Source organism: Malus sylvestris, chromosome 15 (assembly GCF_916048215.2).
Source record: "Malus sylvestris chromosome 15, drMalSylv7.2, whole genome shotgun sequence".
NCBI lineage: Eukaryota > Viridiplantae > Streptophyta > Magnoliopsida > Rosales > Rosaceae > Malus > Malus sylvestris.
This window is the reverse complement of record NC_062274.1, coordinates 49,404,846-49,426,212: the sequence shown is the minus strand read 5'-3', so window position 1 is coordinate 49,426,212 and position 21,367 is coordinate 49,404,846. Positions and strand designations below refer to the sequence as shown.

At 35.7% G+C, this 21,367-nt stretch overlaps 2 protein-coding genes across 2 annotated transcripts; one reads left to right on the top strand and one right to left on the bottom strand.

Annotated features, from left to right (window-relative positions):
- Window positions 1-1,869: 1,869 nt before the first annotated feature.
- On the bottom strand, window positions 1,870-6,164 carry LOC126603194 (uncharacterized). Its single transcript, XM_050269959.1, has 4 exons — window positions 5,772-6,164; window positions 4,437-5,068; window positions 3,675-4,190; window positions 1,870-2,189 (listed from the first exon to the last, which is right to left on the bottom strand). Exons 1-4 carry the CDS (start codon window positions 6,037-6,039, stop codon window positions 2,034-2,036), a joined length of 1,572 nt encoding a protein of 523 aa, XP_050125916.1. The 5' UTR covers window positions 6,040-6,164; the 3' UTR covers window positions 1,870-2,033.
- A 10,041-nt stretch (window positions 6,165-16,205) lies between these two features.
- On the top strand, window positions 16,206-20,565 carry LOC126603198 (agamous-like MADS-box protein AGL12). Its single transcript, XM_050269964.1, has 7 exons — window positions 16,206-16,578; window positions 16,778-16,865; window positions 17,698-17,759; window positions 18,378-18,477; window positions 18,581-18,622; window positions 19,905-19,946; window positions 20,232-20,565. The coding sequence occupies exons 1-7, from the start codon at window positions 16,397-16,399 to the stop codon at window positions 20,322-20,324; spliced, it is 609 nt and encodes a 202-aa protein (XP_050125921.1). The 5' UTR covers window positions 16,206-16,396; the 3' UTR covers window positions 20,325-20,565.
- Window positions 20,566-21,367: the final 802 nt, after the last annotated feature.

The following is a 21,367-nucleotide window of genomic DNA, read 5'->3' as shown; positions in this document are numbered from 1 at the left end:
CATTGCTTCTTTAGATTTTGATGAATATATTTAATATGGAGCTATGATCCGATTCCCGGGCCAATGACTGGACGGTTAGTTGTGTGTGTATGTGTATTACTCGCCTAATGGCAAGAAAGAACCAAAGTCTTATATGGTGTAAAATCCCATCCCATCCCATTCGAATTTCGAAGTGTTTTTAATGCTGGATGAATTTTGGCATACATAGCTTTTAATTTTGCTCAAGTTTACTCTATGGAGTGTCCTGTTATTTATTCATATATTTTGGGTATGCAGGAGCTAAGGGTTAAGCCATGTCCTGTAGTCTTTGTGGCTCTTTCTGCTGGTACAAAAGCTTTGTATGTACAAGGTTTTTCGGGTAAGTTTTGTGAGTTGTGGATACCCGACTTTGTATTTGGCACTGATAAGTCGATTTCTGGAATTGCTGAAGTCTTAGCTGGTCTTTTCTGATTTTATTTCAATGTTTGTACTCTGTAATAACTTTAAATGCAACTGCAGATTCTTGATCGATTGGTTAGAAAGTGTATTACTGGACACATCTATGATTCTGGTTCTGTTGATTTTACAAGTGATCTGGGCACTCAATATGCTCTATACCCAACCATTCTAAAGATGCCTGGATATTCAAAACTGGTTTCTTGGGCACTCAATATACTCCTCTGGATTCTGAAAGATGTATTACAAAATGGCTGCAAATTTTGTTTTCCAAGGAATTTTTTTGGCTATTGGAGAAGAAGGAAAAAAAAAAAAGAAAAAAAAAACCGATTCGGGCCGAAATCGAACCAGAAAAAAACAGAACTGAAATTTCTGTTCGGTTTTGGTTTTGGTAAAAAACCGAATCGTTTTGAATCGAACCTAGCCCTAATTAAGAATGTTTTCAATGGAGACCCTACAATCGTATAGTCCCTAAATATAGGGACACAAGGCTTCCAATGGCTGGAATTGAAATCCTCAAAGTATCTCGATATATAGGGACTCGTTGGTTACCCTAAAGAAATTCTCAAATATAAGGACTACATATAGAGACTCAAAAGCTGACCTCATATTAATTTTGAGTGAGAATGGTGCTGCTGTTATGTTTTTTGGAACCCACCTACATGGGGCAGCTTTTCATTTAATTTTCTCATGTAGCTTTTTTTTTTTTTTTTTTCTAATTCTTGAATAACGTCACAATACTCCAACAAAATGAACAATAATATTTAATATTAATCCCTACATTTAGGGATCATACTATAATAACTTTTTATTACAAACAATATTCTATTAGGGACTCGAATATTCCTTTACGAATGGAAACATGTTGTTGATGCTGTTCACGCTAAGGGCGGTGTTTCTTCTGTTAGATTTTGGCATGCCGGGAGTGTTTCAAATAGCGGTGCGTTTCTCCTTGCCATTCACCTTCAATGATCTCACGTAATGTATTGTGTTCAGGTTGTGATTCTTTCCCACCTCTCTGCTTACAGGTTTCTAGCCAAATGGGCAAGCTCCGATCTCTTGCACTGACAAGTCACTGACCCCCAGCTACTGTCTAATGGCGGTGACGTTGCTGATTTCACACCTCCAAGACGATTAGAGACGAATGAAATTCCACAAATTGTGAATGATTTTAGGCAAAGGCTGCGAGTCTTTGTGGATACCCTATGGCAATGAATTTTTAACTTTAGGCAACAACCTGCAGTGAGGTAACGGCCTACCACAAATTTTCTTGTGGTGAAATGTATGACGGAAATGCTGATGACCTTGGAGCCGTCGCTTGCGTTTCTGTTTTCTTGTGTTGTAGTCGACGAGGCAAGGAGGAAATATAGGAGGGAAGTAAATCGTGGTGCCATGGATCTGTCCTATATATATATAAATCCGAAGCCCACCAAATTGTGTCCTCAAATGTATCAATGGCATTTAGTATATGTACATGGCATTTGCATATGTATATATGCAGACATTTTGAACTCTATTTACATTAATAACTAGAGGGTTGCTTATTTCAACGAAACAGAAACGAAAAAGAAAAAGAACCGTGATCATAAGGGGAGATTTCAATAAGAGCTATAACCACCACCAACACCTTCAGGAACTAGTACATCAAAATCACTTACAGTCCATTCCGCAGTCTCTCCCGAGTTACTGACGTATATTTCTGTACCAACATTAATCGAAGACCATACCCTCTCTGCTGGTTTTGTTCCTGGGTCCTGTACAACAAGTTCATGAGCAACTTAGACTAATGAAAATAGTTTCTGCATCAACCTAGGAGAACATAGGCGTCTACTTAAGGCAAGAAAATTACGTTTACTAAGAAAAACCCGAACCAACATACAAAATTTGAAATGATACCATTATGTTTCGGACAGAGTTGTACTCGTAAATTTTTTTTTGTAAAATTTCAATTTATGTCAATATGTGTAGAGGGGCCAAAAGTTTAAGGGCCTAGCCTAAGGTACTGCAATTCTGAGGGCCGGCCCTGCTAATGGCAACCTTGCCAGTTGCCATCCCATTTGAAAGATTTATGATCCTGGAAGATCTTAAACCCGCTCTGGTGTGGATCATCCTATTTATATAGAGGGACTGGATTCATGACGAGTTAAGTAGCAGACACAACTTTGTATGTAGGAAAAAGTTAAAATGCAACACAAGGTAACAAGCTTCAAAAGGTAAGATGCCAACCAAAATATTTATGGCTCATTTACTAATCCATAATCAAAACGGGTGGAATTGAACTGAGGAGGAATTGGATTGATGTGGAATCAGAAACAGATTCCTATGAAAGGTGTTTATTAAACTATCGGGAAACGGAGTAGGAATGATGTCAGTTCCATATAAATTGTTTACCAATTCACTTCTGAATCGGAATCGAAACCATTTGATTACTAAACTGCCCTTGGTCTAAATGAGTGATTTTATGTGAGAATTAATCAAATTTAATTTTCATAACAACATTAACCCATAAATAATTGAATTTCCCCTCTGATCTTTATAAACTAAATTGTTAACCCTTTTTAAACCTAATTTTTATACCCACCCCCCATAACTTCCCAAGCAGCCCAATTTTTCGACCTTTTCAAACCTTCACGTCTTTTACTCTTCTCCCAGTATCATTCGTCAGTCCTCCCCAGCCGGCACCGCCATCACCACCACCCTCTCCCTCCATCCCCTACATTTTATTTTTTGTGCATCCTTCATTATCATTTCCTGCGGCTCCGTCTGTCTCCCGCTCCTCCATCCCCACACGACCACAACGCCACAACTATAGAAGAACCAGCTTTACGATATCTGAAGACGGTTTGGATTGGTTGATTGGGGTGTAAATGCAGAGGGAGGTGAAAGGGAGGCAGGCGGAGAGGTCTGGGCTTGTTGGTTTCACTGGCAGATTGGAGTTTTAGGAATTAGTTGGGGTTATAATAGGTAGAAAAGTTGTATTCCGGATTCCTCGTCTCCCGGAATTCAAATGACACCTCCCACCTCCGGAATACAATTATTCCAAAAACAGGAATCCAATTCCATTTTTCGTGTGGGCCCCACTCATTTTGATTCCTCCAAATTTTAGTAAACACAAGAATAACCCGTAATCGGAATCACACTCCGACTTTTGATTCCGATTACGGACACGTAAACACGCCATTAGATGATTAAAGAAATGAACTCTCAAGGAACGTTTTTGAGCAAATACAAAATTATACCTGGTAGAAGTACAACCGGCTAGAGAGGGCACCCACATCAAGCTCCCACGTCCTGGGGTCGCCAACCCATCCATTTCCTTTCTTTCCAGGATAGCCATGTACAGCCCATTCCGGATGCGGAAGAATTTGCACCAATTCCTGTGCTTGTGGATTGCTATATGGGTCACATATATCATATGGTTTCTCCAGATATTCAGCATTCCCAGGAGTGCAGTAGAGATGGTAAGCAGAATATGGAAACCGAGATGTTTCATTTCTGTATATAATGTCACCGCTAACAGTAACATGGTAAGGCGGGCAGGAGACAAGGTTATCTGGCCGACACCAGCTTGTAGTTTCTGGATTTATTATCATTTCACTATATCTAGTTACATCTGTCAGAACATTACCATCACATGGTTTTCCATTATTCTTCCAACAGCTTCCTATATCAAGCATATAAAACTGACTGTTTGGCCCTCCTCCACGTTTAACATCAAGTGTTAATCGTACTTTAAAATGTGGAGACACTGGCAGCTGCAAAAACAAAGAAAATCATGATGAAGTGCTTCCGTGGAGTTACTTCAAACTTTGAAATGTTGATGCATGAGAAATAGAAATACAAAGAGTTGGTATCATAAATATCCAAATGCATACACCATATTGGACCTGAAGTGTTCAACTAAACTCATCCTTCGTTCAGTGAAGGCGTGCGTTCTTAGCATGAATGGGAATGTCAAACTTTAATGCCAGTAAGAAAGAACTAAAGCTGAGTAATCAAACCTTTCTCATGATGCCACGACCATCGTAGTGGTAACCACCATTATATCCTTTTGTTGCATCTGCACGCAGATACAACATAAGCCAGGGATACTTTGAAGATGTTGTTAACCTCTGCGAGAAAATCCAACTTCCTGTGCTCAAGTTTTTCTGCCAGGAGACCGAAAAGTAGGAGTTCTTTCCTATACCTTTGGTCAAATCAGCATCAAGATCATAAGTTCCATAAAATCCTCCAGTCACAGACAATTTTTGGTAACCGTCAGAAACCAATCTTGAGTAGTTATGGTACACGAGTGGCTGGTTCATGCAACCTTCACCGAAACATGGAAAGTTCCTATCTGTTACAATTTTGCTTAAGTGCTTGCCATTTTCAGGACAAAGAGTAGTGTTCTTGTCAAAATTTCCATTCTTAAGCATGACCATCCAAAACTGCCATGGATCCGATGAATTATGAACCTCGCATAAAGAAGCAAGATACAGTTCCTTTTCCGTTGCATACAAGTCAGGGTCTGTGTATGACTTAAAATCCCTTAAGGGAAACATATCGCCAGCCCTTAAGTTGTTGTCTGATTCATTAACTCTGTGATGAAGTACACACTTACTCTCCACGTCAAGAGGGGTCCGATCCATAGGTTCTGATAATGGAAAATATATATAAAACCAAAAAGGATCAATTAGAAAGCAAATTCTATGTGGAAGACAAATCCCAAACAGTGTACTGCCAATCTAAATTACCGTTATTCCTAAACACGGTGGTACATAGATAGCGACACGAAACTATGGAAAGAGCAACAATGTATTGCGCTATCGTTCTACATCTAAGTTCAGGTAGCTGAGTGAGTGAAGTTGATGCTCAAACAAGCAAGCCAAATTCCCAAATAAGGAACCAAGTTATGATTAGCATCAAAACATTTCCAAATGCAAGAAAAACGAGCAGGAGCATAAACATATATAGTTGAAATATAAAGCCCTAATATTTGCATCATCAAGAACCAAAACAATACAGAAAAAAAATTGAACTATAAAACGGACATTTGAATTCCCATTCTTTTTCACCGGAGCCAAAGTCTACACTAAATTAATCCAAACTACAACAATAACAACAACAACCAAGCCCTGTTCCACTAAGTGGGGTCGGCTGTATGAATCCTAGAACGGGACTGCCCTCAGTTTTGCACCAAGTCTTCCGTTAGCTTCAGGTACTCAATATCTTTTCTTAAAGTCTCTCACTAAATTAATCTAAACCACGGATATTAAATGCCGAAACAGAACAGTGTTTCAAAAGCAAAGACAATTATTAAACTCTAATCAACTAGCTAAAGAAGATAATTCATGTACCAGTAGTAGTAACAGTGGGACAATGGACATCAGCACAATCAGCGAGCCTGGGGCTGCCCATGCCGGGCGCTTCACTTCCAACTTCATTGCAGAAGTTCCAAGCTTCCAACGCAACTCTCACATTTGGGTTCCTCATTCCCGGGTCTCCTATTGCCGACGCGTACTCGCCCGACTCCGAGCCCGACACATAGTCACCCAAATTCGACACGAACAGTTGACAAACAAGAACATAAAGAACAACATAAGCTGACCCGACACGGCGACCCATCGTCTCTAACCGTGTAGGACTGCGAGGAAGAAATGGAGCATCTGGTCGCGGGAAGCGAGCTTCCCTCGGTTCTTGTGGCTTTTGGTTGGTGAAGAAAACAGAGTTAGTCTTGCTTTGAAGCGAAGTTGCTCCGGACGCGTTGCATATGTTTTTCAGGGACATGTGGAAGGAAATGGGAAGCCCAGTACGAAATTAGGCCCACTAAACCTAACGAATAAGATAAATTATGGGGCATATTTTAACTTGGGTGTCCAAGGACAAGCACATTGTTTACGGTCAATCGGCAAAACTCACATTTACAATTTATTATTAATTTTGTTTGGTTTTGCTTAAGGTGTATGGGTTGATTTTTTTAACAAAATAAGTTACAAGTCCTTGCAGTTTATGAGTCTTTTTAAGAAAAACTCAACGTCCAGGGAGATCAAGTTCTCTAGATGTGACGTTCTTCACGATTTTTGCCAATTTTCTTTTTCAAACATGACGGAACTTGTCCTCAACTCAAATGAGAAGTTTAATCCTCTCCTCATGGGCTTCCTTTCCATGTAAGTGCTTCCTCAAAATTGATCTTTCATATTTGGTTTAAGAAATAGGGTAATGTTTAGTTTTTGAAATAGTAGCAGTGCCAGTGTTTAGTTCTAGAAATTGTTGCAGCGTTCAATTCTAGAAATTGTTGCAATGTTCAGTTCTAAAAATAGTGGCAATGTTCAGTTCTAGAAATAATTGCAATAGTAATGTTTAATTCTAAAAATAGTGGCAATGTGCAGTTCTAGAAATAGTGGCAATATTCATTTCTATAAATAGTCATGGTAGTTTGATGGATTTGGGATAACGCTCATTAAGGGCAAGGGCTGAAAGAAAAAATAGAAGGGTTGCGCTTCCAAACCATGGGTTTTAATATCTAGGGTTTGATGTACATAATTTGTGTTATGCAATTAAATAAAATTATTAGGGTGCTTTTGGTTAAGAAAAAATTTGGAGAAACCATTTTTGTCACAGCCCGTCCCGGAGATGTGTGTTATTTATTTATCGACGGCGTGAAATTACCTAAATACCCTTGGACGTTGAGAATTATTATGGGATGTTGTGGTTTAGACTTAAAATTGTGGACCAATTAGCTATATTCCTCTATTATTGGACCCAATTAGAACTAAGTGTTCTCTTAGTTGTGATTGGTGGCTTTTGGACCACACATACCCACCTACCTTCTCTCTCCCGTACTCTCTCTATCTCTCAGACTCTCTCTCTCTCTCTCCCTCTCGGCATTTTCGTACGGACAACCCAGAAACCACCTCAAATCTTGCAGATCGAAACCAAGGTAAGTATTTTCGTGTCCCTTGTGACCTCAGGAATCCATTGGTACAAGTTTTAGAACCTGAAACCTTCGAAAACCCCGTGAAACTTAACCTTCGATTTGTGCATTGTTCATGCACACGTAAAACCTTATGTTTCAGGGAATTTTAAGATCATAGAGAGCTTTTGGAGGTCCCAAAGAGGCTCGGGGTAGTTCATTTGAAGAATTTGGACGTTCGGAAGCCTAGATACGAAGAGTTGCAAAGGTCATCAGATTTTCTAGCTTGCTCCGACGTGATTTCGTGAGATTTGAAGCTTCAAATAGGTATAACGCCACTCTTCTCACTCTAAGCTTTCATTTGGTTCAAATTTCGAAAAAAATTGTTGAAAAATGAGTGAGAATATACGGTTAGAAGTTTTTCCCAATTTCCGGCGACGGCAACAGTCGCCAGAGTTCTGAGGTAGGAGACGACGGAAAATATTCCGTCAAGTCCGACGGAATATTTCGACGCCGTCAGTTAGTTTGGACGGTTACCGTTGGGTTTTAACAGAATATTCCTAACGACAATTAGGGAATCCGTCAGGATTCCCTGCGCGTGGCGGCGCGTCTTGCCGTGCACTCGCCGGCGCATGGCGGGGCGTGAAGGGTCCAAAAATTAATCTGAAAATTTGGGGATGATCCTGAGGTTGTGTAGGTCACTGTGGTATATTCATATACCCATTTTGAACATTGTATGAGAAGTTATTAGCTAGTTTTGTCTATGTGCTTTAAAATAACGTTTTTATAGTTAATTCGCATATAGGTGAAACTTATCCCTAGGATGAGTGTATCCAAGGGCAACTCGAGGCTACGACCCTTCAACTTACCAGTGAGTGGACTTTTGGTTTTTAGTATATATTATATACTTTATATTTTCCCAGAAATATGTGTTTAAATGATAGTATGCCATAAATGCCATGCATATAAGTTTATAATTCAAGTATGAATTGGTATGTGATGTTTTATATATGTAAATGTGGTGCTGTGGACGCTCAGGTAAGCTCAGGTAAGTTGTGTTTGGTTATTTAAATCATCGATGATGCGATATGTGATTGAATAATGTTGAGCCAAAAAACTGCACTTAGGGTGATTGTGATTTAGCCATAGATATGGCACAAGCCTGTTTATTATGTCACCTCCCGTACCATATGCTCATATTGAATCCAATTTAGGTGCATAGTCTTGTCGTACAGACCTTATTTATGGTTCCGACTCGTAGGTGACTAGCGATTTATCGCCCAGCTATTATGTGAGAATATTATTAAGCATGATTGTATTACACCCATTATTGTCGTATAGACCTTTTCATTTGGTTCTGACTCTTGTGCAGTATGTTGCTGTATAGGTCATTGTAGTGACTCCGGCTAGAGTGACTTTTAAGCTATGATTTTAGCCGTACAAACTACCACAGGGGTTCTAGCTAACATGTTATATTTCTATGAAATTATTCTTACCTGAATTACTTACTCTGTTATATCTTGGCATGGCATACATATAAATATGATTATGTGAAGTATGAATTGAGTTGATATATTTTCATATGTGATTATATTATACTTATATCTTGATTCTAGGAAAAATTATACATGTTTTACAGCAAGGGGTTAGTTATGTTGATAAATGAAATGGTTTTGTAAAACATTTGTTTTTACCCACTCACATTTTCTGTTTTGCGCCTCTCCAGATTTTAAGTAAGCTTGTTGTTGGTGGCTTGAGGACGTCGCCAATTCTGACCTATCTAAATAATAGTAGGACATTTTTGGTACTGTATAACTAGTACTTGTCCTATTGAACTGCACCTAGACTTATTATGCTCTGATTAGGAGTGTTTACTTTTGTAACTAACTCTTATCACTTCCTGTTTAGTAGTGCACTCTACTGATTCGGTTTTTAATTATTCGTATATTTCCTATCATTATTGCTTCTGCACTGTGCACTTGGCTACGTCACTCTCACGTGACGACCAGCATGCCTTGATCTCGGTCGGGGTGTGTCAATTTTTCATTAAACTTTGTGTCATTTTTATTAAATAAAATTATTAGGTTGGTTTTGTTTAAAAAAAAAAGTTTGGAGAAGCCATTTTCTTTAAAGCTTTTTTTTTAGGGAACTTTAACGAAAAGCTCCCGGTACTGTTCACTTTAACGAAAAACCACATTTTTACACTAAAAAGTCAATCCTGGTACTATTCACTTTACCCTTTATTTTGTCCTTATCATTAAAACTCAAAGTTTTCAAACCCTTTTCATTAGTTTTCCTTTTTTTTTTATTGATCAGTTTATGAGTTAATTACAAATACACATTTCCAACAAATGAGACAAACCTTACACATACACAGTTAAGCTACCTAAGGCCATCCAACCGAAGGGGCTATGTTTAGCCCTCGTCAAGATTATAGCCTTGTAAGAAATTATTTTTTAATGAACAATGTCATGCCATATTTATATACCATATCCAACCTAAGGGGGCTAATTTTTTAGCCCCCTCAACAATTTATTATTTTAAGTTTGTTCTTTAATTTTATTGGTTAATTGAATTAAACTATCATATTAAAATAAGGTTTGAACATATTTTGAGTGTCACTTGTCGCTAAATAAATAAGCCTCCGGATTTCTTATCCTTTGGTTAAATATGTGACCATTTGAAAAAAATATTGAAAAGATTAAATTTAGATTGGAAGAGGTAAAAGGAGGGGTGTTTATGAACATGATATGAGAAATAGTGTAGAAATGACTTAGTATTAATTTGGGAAAAAATAAGATTTTTTTTTTTTAAATTTTGGCTTAAAAAAAAAAGAAAAAAAAAAGGGCCCCTCAAACAGGCTACCCGACTGGCTAAGAATGCCCAGCCCGATGGCCAAAAGGCTAAAGCTTGGCATGGTGGGTCCCCTTTTTCTTTGGCCCAGCTCTCCATTGGAGTTGGGTTTTGGAGCATTTCAAGCTGGATTTGGCATGTAGCCTTATAGCCATTTCCAATCGACCCAGCCAAATGCCCATAGGCCAAAATATAGCCTGTTTTGACACGAAAATTGTCTCCAACAGAGAGCTAAGCCAAAGGGTTTGTGGGCCCCACCCAGCTAAAAATTAGACAACATGATGGCTAAAATGAGTCAGCCAGCCCGATGCAGCAGCCCAGCGTACTTGCAACTGCTACCTGGTGTCAACATGACGCCAGCTAGCAACGATTAGTTGACATCATGCTAACGTCAAGTTGCCGTTGGAATTTGATTTTTTTTTTTTAGATGAAATTTTTTTTCCTATAAATACCTAAGTCATTCCTACACCATTTTCCAAATCCTTTTCACCATTCCATACCATCTTACCTCATTTTATTTCAATTCTTCACATTTTATTCTCTTACCTTTTCCAATAATCTTTCCTTTAATTTTTTCAACAATTTTCAAATGGCCACATCTTCAATCAAAGGAAGGGCTTGGACTTGAAAAGAAGATGAAGCTCTTTGCAGGGCTTATAGATGGGTCTCGAAAGATAGTGTCAATGGTAGTTCTCAAACAAGTGAAGGTATTTGAACTTGTACGTCCAAAAAGTACTATGAGTTCTACGAAAGCACCACTCCACCGAATCCCCAAAACCACGAGAGTTGTTCTTCAAGATGGAAAAAAACATTTTCAACCAAGTTTGAATAAATGGCATCAAGCCATGATAAGGCCCGAAAGGAGACATGAAAGCGGAGCCAATCTTTAAGACAAAGTAAGTGTTTTCATAAGTTCTTTTAAATATTTAATTATATTACATTTAATTTTATAAAGATAAGAAATCTGAAGAATTACTCACTTCAGCGACACGTGTCACTTGAAATCCTATCCAAAAAATTATTAGATTATATAAAGATAAGATATCCGGAGATTTATTCATTTATTGACAAGTGACACTCAAAATATGTTCGAAAATCTTATTTTAATATGGTAGTTTAAATCAATTAACCATATTAATTCAATTAAAATAATAAATTATTGAGGGGGCCTAAAAAATAGCCTCTTTTGGTTGGAGATGAGTTTTTTTGTCAAGGGGCTATGTGTTGGCCTATGACCCTTTGGCCTCCTCGGTTGGAGATGGTATAAAATATGGCCAGCACTGTTCATTCAAAAAAAATTCTTGCAAGACTATAGGGCGGAACATGGCCTTTTAGCCCCCTTTCGGTTAGAGATGGCCTAACGGATGTTTGATAGGGCCCGGTGAGTCATTTACTAAGTTTTTTTCTTTTCAATCTTGTACCATAATATATGTTCAAATATAAAAGAAAAATAAAAATCACATTACAAATGTCACGACTCATGAGATCAACTTGACCTGGTCAATTGACTTCAGTTATGCTAACTATTAAAGGAAGCAAAATAGTTAATGATCTGATTATTATATGATTTGGGGTAATTGTAGGATCAAATAGTGAATGATCCGTTTTGGAGTGATTGCATAATTGAATCTGTACAACTAGGAATTTATACAAGAATTTTGAATTTATTCAAGGTAAATTGAAGCTAATGCTATGCTCGTTACAATTCAATTCTAAAAACACTCTAAGACGGATTATTGACTATTTGATCCTACAAATTACTCCAAATCATGTCATCATCAAATGGTTGACTATTTTGCTTCCTTTAACACTTCTCTTCAAGTTGGAATTGGATGTCAATGACACCCAACTTGCTAAGATGCGAGTGAAAGGCATGTGCTCGTAGCAGCTTCCTAAATATATCAACTATTTCATTCCCAGTTTTCACATGAGTAGTCTTGACTTCTCCCCTTTGCATCCTTTCATGAACTATTCGCAACCAATAACTATTAATGTGTTTGGTCCGCTCATGATGCACAGGGCACTGCTAGAAAATGAAAGTAACCAATAACCATTATTGTTATAAATTTAGTTTCAAAACTGTTGTGGTTAGCAATGTTGTCTAATTGACGTACATGCATGCGCAACAGTTATTAAATGTTGTAATTATTTGACACAGAAAAGAAAGAATATTTAATAGGGAACTTTAACGAAAAGCACCTGGTACTGTTCATTTTAACGAAAAACCATATTTTTACACTAAAAAGTCAATCTTAGTACTATTCACTTTACCCTTTATTTTGTCCTTATCATTAAAACTCAAAGTTTTCAAGCTCTTTTCATTAGTTTTCCTTATTTAATATATATATTCAATTGACAACGTCAGTAGTCAAATAAAATTTTTAACATATTACATTTTGACAATATTTTTTTTCGAAGCTCTAAAGACCCTACAGTTTTTTTTTTCTTTTTTTTTTTTCTCTACAAAACCATTGTAGTTTTTGGTTACACACAGTTGCTTTGTAGTGAAAACTTATGCTTTTATCAATTCTTGGATATTTACAACGGTTTTCTTGAACCATTGTCTAATTTAGCATGAACAGTTGTTCTTGCATATTTTATAGCAATTAGACCACTGTTTAAATATTATCATTCTAATATTATGGTTTAATACCGGGTTAATAAAACGCTTAAACAATAACTTCAAGGAATATATAATTGAGAGAATGTAATATAAAGAAGTTAGATTCGTGAGACATTTTTCTCTCAAACACATCATAAATGTTTCAGATCATAGGATTGCTAACTTAGTATTAACAATCCAGTAAGATTAGTACATTCTATGTCTTCTCTCTTTAGAGCTCTCTTCAGAGAGTGATTAGTCTCAAGTTATTAGTGTGAAGACATTAAGACAAGTATGTAGGTGCACAATAGAGAATGAGTTCACTAAGCACAATCAAACATAAGTCTTATAGTCATGTCATATGATAACGCACTGGTTGGAGTTGGATAATGCAAAGTAGTCCTATGACCTAAGACACCATAGTTGTCTTGTGAATACGTCTTTGATCATTTGACGATGTGTGATAGCCTCAGGGTTTGTTCCATGAGTTACCGAGGTACTTATTCTTAGAGGCATGTGAGTGTACAATAAGGAATCTCTAACCTTGAACCGTTGAAGGACAATACTCTATGATATGATTCAAGAGTCTATGGCTAGAGTACGTTAATGTGATTTAGGATGTATGTTCCAAATCATGTTCACGAGAATCATATAGACAATCACATTGGATGAGAGACATGAATAAACTATTAACCAAACAATGTGATCAAGAGTATTGATTTAGAGAACATATTGAATTATAATTCCAACTGAATAGGTTCTCTACCTCTTCTAGTTAGCATAAGTAGCTACACACTGCTAGGTGTCAATTATATCTTGTGGAACCCCTGAGGATTAACAATTACTAATCTTCAGTAAAGGAGAACTGAAAGGTAGTTTCAATTCATAATCCCCTGCTACCTCACTAATTAAAACTAATGAATCATACACTATGTAAAGTATAATTAAATAGTCTAATTATTTCTAATTAAGATGATTAAATGTTAGTTAACCAAACGAATAAGTTCGAATTAGGCCTTAAGTTAATTTCAAACTTCATAACTTAATATGCATTGAACCACCAAGCCCAACTAGTTAAAAGGTTTATCAACTTACAATTAAAAAGCCCAAAAGGCTCTCATAAAGGCTTGTGAGGCCGCCCATATATAGAGTGAGCTTAAGCCGACCAAGTCAGAAAACTATATTAAGTAGGAAGTTAGAACTTGTACACATTAAGGAGCAAAGGTTCAACCCGTGGGCTCATATATATAAAATGTAGACAATGAACTAAACCGTTGATGATATTACGACTATGATTTTAACAACAAATATAAAAAAAATTTAAGTTTATCTAATGTTCTGATATAATTAATGTTGATGATGAATTTTATATTGATGAGAGAAGGGAATTTGCATGAGTTCATAAGTAGTTGAGTTATTCCTCACATAGGCAATTGATTTTATGGTGGAACCTCAGCTTTCTTCATGGTATTAGAGTTAGGCTACCTCATGTGAGATGCCCAACGGCTACATGAACTACAAGGCACTCCATTTTTATTATTCACGTGCTAGGCTTAAAATTTGTCAGACGTGAGGAGCCATATTGAAAATTAATCATATCTTGTTAGACGAAGGGACCATTCGTGTACTTACAAATAATGAAACCTCAACTTCCTTCGTTTACAAATCAAGATTTTATTCATTGATCAACTAGTGAGTTGTTAAATAACTGAGTTCTTAATTTTAATTTTTGTATAATTAATAAGATTCTTTAGAAATTGACCCTTAAATCTTCTATTTTCCAAATAAAAACTCATATAATATTAAACATTCAAATAAAATTTAAATTTCAAATAGTATACCATGGAGCGTCTAATTATACTTCAGCTTTTGAGAAACTGTTTCTGCATAGTGGCATTATTTATATAGAGTCTAATTATACTTCAGCTTTTGAACTTTTGAGACAAAAGGTTTTTGGAATCAAAGCTTTACACTGCAAAAGAACTATATGCATCCACGCGGCGGCTTTCTAAGCCACTTCATGCAGCCTATCCGATCCAAGATGTCGGAAGACAGATCTCTGCACTGAATTGTATTGATCGTGTGAGATTTGACAAAGATTCTTGGCTTCTCAGCAAAGATGAAGAAAAATAATAATAACTAAATTCTTCGAAATTAAAATATAAGTTGTAGGGAGACAGTGGAGAAAGCTGACCTGACATTTGTGAGTTTTTTTTTTCAGAAAAAAGTTAATGGAGAAAGCAAAATGTTTAAGGGATTTTCAACAATATCTCGGAGCATGGAATATTTCAAATGTTTTAATCGTTAAATATTTGTTATAACAAAAATATGTAAGGAAATTTTTACAATATCTTGGAGCATGAAATATTTCAAATGTTTTAATCGTTAAACGTTATAACGGTTAAAACACTTGGATATAAGATACTATGAGGCACTTGAAATATTTTAACTGGTATGATAAGCTTGGAAGGCTTAAACCAGGCAAGGGTTTTGTCACAGGTACAAAGGGCGCAAGCGTGAAGGCAAGGCCAAAGGGATGTGGAAAAAGTAGAGGCAAAAGCTAACAGCCAAACATGGGCAGCTCATTGGTTCATTAGAGAGGTTGATGTGCGTCACATGAAAAAAGCTTTCAAAGTGCATGCTGACTAGACTTCAACTGCCCGCACAAATACACTTTTCCTTCACCTGAGAGTGTTGAATGGTCACTGAGGATACCAAATCTGGTTCTGCAAGGGCCATACAAATGTGTTGACCTACGCATGGGATGAGAGGATGACATACTATATATCACCTTTTCAACAGAGAGTGATTCTAGAATTCAGAGAATTAGATGATTTAGTAATTGGCATGTTTATACAAGTCAATGATTTAGAGTGCAAAGAAATTACTTGATTTACAAAAATTAAAAAAAAAATAACGAGATTAAGTAATTCTAACCTAACCCTAGGAGGTAACGGAAAGCTTAATGGATTCACCTAGCTAGTGAGCACAGTAATTAATGTAGGAATAATCAGTCTTACTTTTGTTATTAAAGTTGCAGCTGTCAATTAATGTGATCCAATAAATGTTAACAACAAGAGACTTAATGAGTTTGCGCTTCACATATAAGTTGTAGAGATACTGAAAGATGCTTAGTTTACGCATGATTCACGTACTATATATTATAATGTAATGACTAACTTAACCATTGATACATAACGTGGGGTAATGTGATTAACTTCGTGAAATGGTGGGGCTGAAATTCTGTTGGAGATAGAGAGCATGATAGAATAAAGGGAGCTAATTATGTGAGAGGTTAAATCAATTAATGTTAAACAAAGCTCAGTGATTAGTAAAAGTAGGTGCGCATTATTCTTAATCATGGGTTGAAGAGATAGATTGGAATCGACGTAAGGGTATATAAGGCACTAAGCTCTCGATATTTAGAGGCAAACCGTGCGTCGGTAAATTCAGAAAGAGGAGGATTATTGCAACAACCTCGAAGCTAGTCCAAACTAGTGGGAGGTTGTCTGCAAAGGAAATTAAACAGCCACCAAATTTCTGAATCAACCATACATACTCGTATATAAATACAGTCAAACCCTATATATATATCGATCGATCGATTGGTCGATATGGCTCGTGGAAAGGTTCAGATGAAGAGGATCGAGAACCCGGTGCACAGGCAGGTTACTTTCTGCAAGCGCCGGGTGGGACTCCTAAAGAAGGCTAAAGAGCTGTCTGTGCTGTGTGATGCTGAGATTGGAGTTTTCATTTTCTCCTCCCATGGAAAGCTCTTTGAACTAGCCACCAAAGGGTCGCTAGCTCTCTCTATCTATTTCTGTATAATAATAATGTATCTGTATATTTTTTAGTAGATAGTTTCAAATACCATATAGTTAAGTATTGCATGTACTCTTAGTAGAAAGAAAATTTACAATCGGCAGAGACCTAAGTGTTAATTAACTATTTGAGATTAATTCTAATTGAACTTGCTTTGTTATTTATTATGGTAGAAGCATGCAAGGGCTTATTGAGAGGTACATGAAGATGAAGCCCACCCGAGTGTCTCAGGTTGAACAAACCGTGGAAACACAGACTTTGGTACGGTATATCTTGTTGTTTAATTTGTCACTTCTTTTTTCTGATTTATGTCATTTATTTGTTTCATCGCACTAAATAATTTCTCGTATTTATTTTTATTAAAAAGTAAATTTTCAATTTATGCGATTTATTGTTTCATCACACTGAATAACTTCTCATGTTATACACAGTTTAAAGGAAAACACACACACATATTTTACAGATGTTGAATACTGTACCACGTATAAAACGAATATTATTGGCATTCCTATTTGTAAAGCTAGTGCAGCATCAGATGCTGGTTATGAATGATTCTTACAAGATTACAAAAATTAATTAAATACACAAACATACACGCTTAGCTAGAATAATAAAAGAAAAAAAAAATAAACAAAATATATAGAACATAGATACATGATATTGTTTGGGTTTCAAAAGAGTTTACTCAAGTGTTAACCAGTATTTTAAGAAAAATTCAGTAAACTCAATTGTTAACCAGTAATTAATAAATAGCTAACCACTGATGTTCATATGGTTTGACATCATACTTTTCATGATTTGGACCGATCATTTTTAGGTCATCAATTTATAGTTATCCTTACAAAGCAATTCACTCCGATTGGAGAGTGTTTAGTGATATGCATGTATGTATGACATTACGTACACATACTTGTATTTAATTGACTCTATATCTTACCTTATGTTATATTTTTTTTATTTAATACATTAGGGAAAGAGAGGTGAAACCATATATACGTCGTGCATCTACGATAATTACAATCCTTTTTTGTTGACTGCCAACTGCGACTCTAAACCTAAGTTGAATTCCCTTATGCTTTGTATTGATATATAGGATGCGAAAAAGGAGATTAACTTGCTGAAACAGGAGATTGAAATACTGCAGAAAGGCCTCAGGTATTACAAATTAGTAACATTATAATTAATACCTTATTTATTCTCATGACATCAATATATATATATATAACTTATATTTGCATGTGATTGTATCTACATATTTCTAACAATTATATATGACAAAAATATATATGGAGCTAAATCCGTGGAGTTTACTAATTACCTTAATACAAAGATAATGCAAATATCTGGTATATCTAATAGTTTTTCTGGTGAGGTTAATTCTAGCAACGTCAAATTTCTGTAGTTAGTTTAAATTCATTTACCTCAAAGTTTATGAATTGGAGAAGTACCCATTTGGGAGTGTTTTTAAAATGAATGAAAGTATTTTAAGTGAAAGCGTTTTTGCCCAAAAGCACTTGAAGTGCTTCCTCTTGAAGTGCTTCCTTCAAGATGCACCAGTTATGTGCTTCTTGTAGGAAGCATTTTAAGTGATTTTCCAAAGTTCACTTGCATTTTTACTAATGATTGGTTTCAGAAGCACTCTCATAAAAAACGTTTTCAGTCATTTAAAAACACTTCAAAACAAAATCATAAACTTTCAAACATATATCATTAGTTTGGTAATGTTTGTAATTTTGGTTTAAAGGAATTGTATTACATATAAAAACATTACAGGTATATGTTTGATGGAGGTGCTGGGACAATGACTTTGGATGAACTACAAGTGCTTGAAAAAAATCTTGAAATATGGATTTATCACGTCCGCTCGGCAAAGGTAACGTTTTTATTTTTAAGCAACAGTCCGTAAATTATATTTAAGCAACAGTTAATTCATATTATAAAAATTAATTCGAAGACTGAGTCGTCAAAATTTACAGATGGACATTTTGTTCCAAGAGATCCAGCTGTTGAGGAACTCGGTAAGTTTGCTATCCAAAGTCCCTACTTACTTTTTGATGAGATCATACATTGGATCGACAATATATGATACTGTATTATACGATTAGAGCTCTCAATTTAAATAAGAAAAATATAATTACACACTCTTGTTTAATCTTATTCTTTAATTTCATTCGATTATTTAATTCGATGAGATATGATAACACATGTAGGCAGGAGAAGAAAAATGGTGTGTAATTATCATTTCTTTTTAAGTAAGCATAAGACGTTAGTGACAAGGAATCATTTTCAATATGATTTTTTCACTATAAATGCTCACTAAATTTGATGTATCACATCATTTGGGTCTCTAAAAGTTAAAAAGATTGATCAATGTCGTCCAAAATGCACGTCAATGCCGTCCTCTTTTCAGATTTCGTTTAAAAATTCGTCTTTGAAATGCATTAAAACTCTTTGACCAAAAAAATGTCCAAATTCTAACAATTATAGCCAACTAACCAAGAATAGAAGCAAACTACTAAAAAATAAAAAATAACACCTAACCCAGCCACGTCCCATAATCTCCCGCAACCAGTCTCCACACCACCATCAGCCTCATCTGCCACCTTCGGATCTCTTCCACCCTGATCCCACCCGCACATCATATGTTAAAAAAATAAGATCTGATTGCTATATTTAATCACATAGAAAGCCAAAAATAATACATGCAATCAAATATCAATTTTAATACATACACACAAGCAAAAAACAATGTCAAATGCCCATGAATATGTGTTAGATAAACCTACTTAAAGACAAATATTCAACATTCATCCCTTGAGATAAATTTATGCTCTATTATGGTGCTTATGGTTTATCGACTTTTGTTTCCCAAAAAATAACAACCACGTCCTTCTGCTAGTAATACTTTAAATCGTAAGGCTCCACCAAACTACAATGGTGTTAAACTCCTAAATCCCTATATCTAGAGTTTTAAGTGCATTGTTTCTTTTTACTAATGTTGCCTAACTCCCTTTTGGTACTTGAACTTTTTGGAAGAGAGCACTTCATGGCCTCCAAAGCTTTTGGCAGTGGAGCTTGACTTCATTTTTTTGTTTTTTTGTTTTTGTTACTTGATGGAGAATAAAGCTAGGAATCATTATCTTATCCATCACATGCCACTTAAGTGGGCACATACATGACCTTATGAAAATTAAACTTTTAATTTTGGATTTTTTATTGAATTTTTTTGTTTATTGATACTATTAATGCTTTAATTTTTTTTTTTAAATCTTCTAAAATAATTAAATTGGTATTTTGAAGGAAGGAGTTCTGACAGCTGCAAATAAGTATCTTCAAGATAAGGTAATCAACATTCTTATTAAAGTTTATGAATAAATTGTAGCTGTAGTCAGCTAATTATCAGCCAATTTTCAATTTGGTCCTTCAAGACCAAATAATGAAAATATTCAGACCTTGACGTCCAGACCAAAGTAACAACTAAATGTGTGGGTACAAATTCAAAATACCAATTTAGGGGCCAAAGCTAGGTATAACTGAAGCACGATTGTTCCAATTATTTTTGTAAAAAAATACTAAATTTTACTTTTTAAGTCATTGATCTTAAATATATTTATTTATTTTATGCAGATTGAAGAGAACACTGGAGTTACTAACTTTATACCAATGGCGACTGACAACACATATCCGTTTACCATACCAGATGACATATTTGAGTGTTAGAGAAGCAACTATGCTTTGAGTAATGGTTTAGTATTCTTATTGCCAAGTGTGGTGTAGTTTAAACAATTTCATAAATAAATGTTATTAAGAATCATCTAGCTAGCTATGGCTTACAATGTACTGCATGTATATTGTTGTATTGTACAATATGGTATTGCAACTGAAGTACATTGTAAGGGAATTTAATGATATGCATAATATAATGGTGTGGTTTATTGTTGAATCATCACCATTTATTGAATTTTTTTTAATTTTTAGGTTAACTACATTTTTACCCTCAAGGTTTAGGGTAATTTTGATATTAAGGGCTGGTTTGGTATTGCTGTACTTTGAAAAAAAACTGTTATGAGAATAAGCGGCTGTGAAATAAATCAACAGAGTGTTTGATAAACTTTTTTGTAAAAGTGTTTTTGGAAAGAAAAAAAGCAGTCTGATAGTGGGTCTTTTCATTAAAGGAGCACTGTAACTCCGTGTGATTTGAAAAAAAAGCCAGTTTTCCAAAGCTGCAAATAGCAGCTTCAACTTTTTCTTTTGATTTCAGCTTATTCTCATAGCAGCTTCCAAAATAAGCCATTTTTTTCAGTTTACCAAACACCTAAAACCCTCACAGTTTTTTTTCATGGGTGCTTTTTTTTAAGCACCTCACTCCCAAACCACCACTAACTGTCACGAGGTTTCAGTATTAGCAGTTTAGACAATCAGGTTTTAAAACTGGATTATTTCAATGCTTCTATCTAATTGGCCGTTAGGCCTTCTGTTTCGTTTTGACACAGTTTACTATTATATTAATCATCTGCTGTGTGAATGTTTGTTGAAAGGACATAGATTCTTCACTGAGAACCAAAAACCTTATGTTCATTGCTGTGAGTCATTTGTCCCCTGAATTTAAAATTTAGGATCATATTGTCTGCATAGCTTGCAAGTAGGGCTGGAAGCCTTAATGCTGATAACCTTGTAGGTAGAGAACAAGCAACCTCACATTTCGCTTCCCTGAACTCTCTCATCTCTAGTCTAACGTCAATTTGTTGTGTAACTTAATGCAC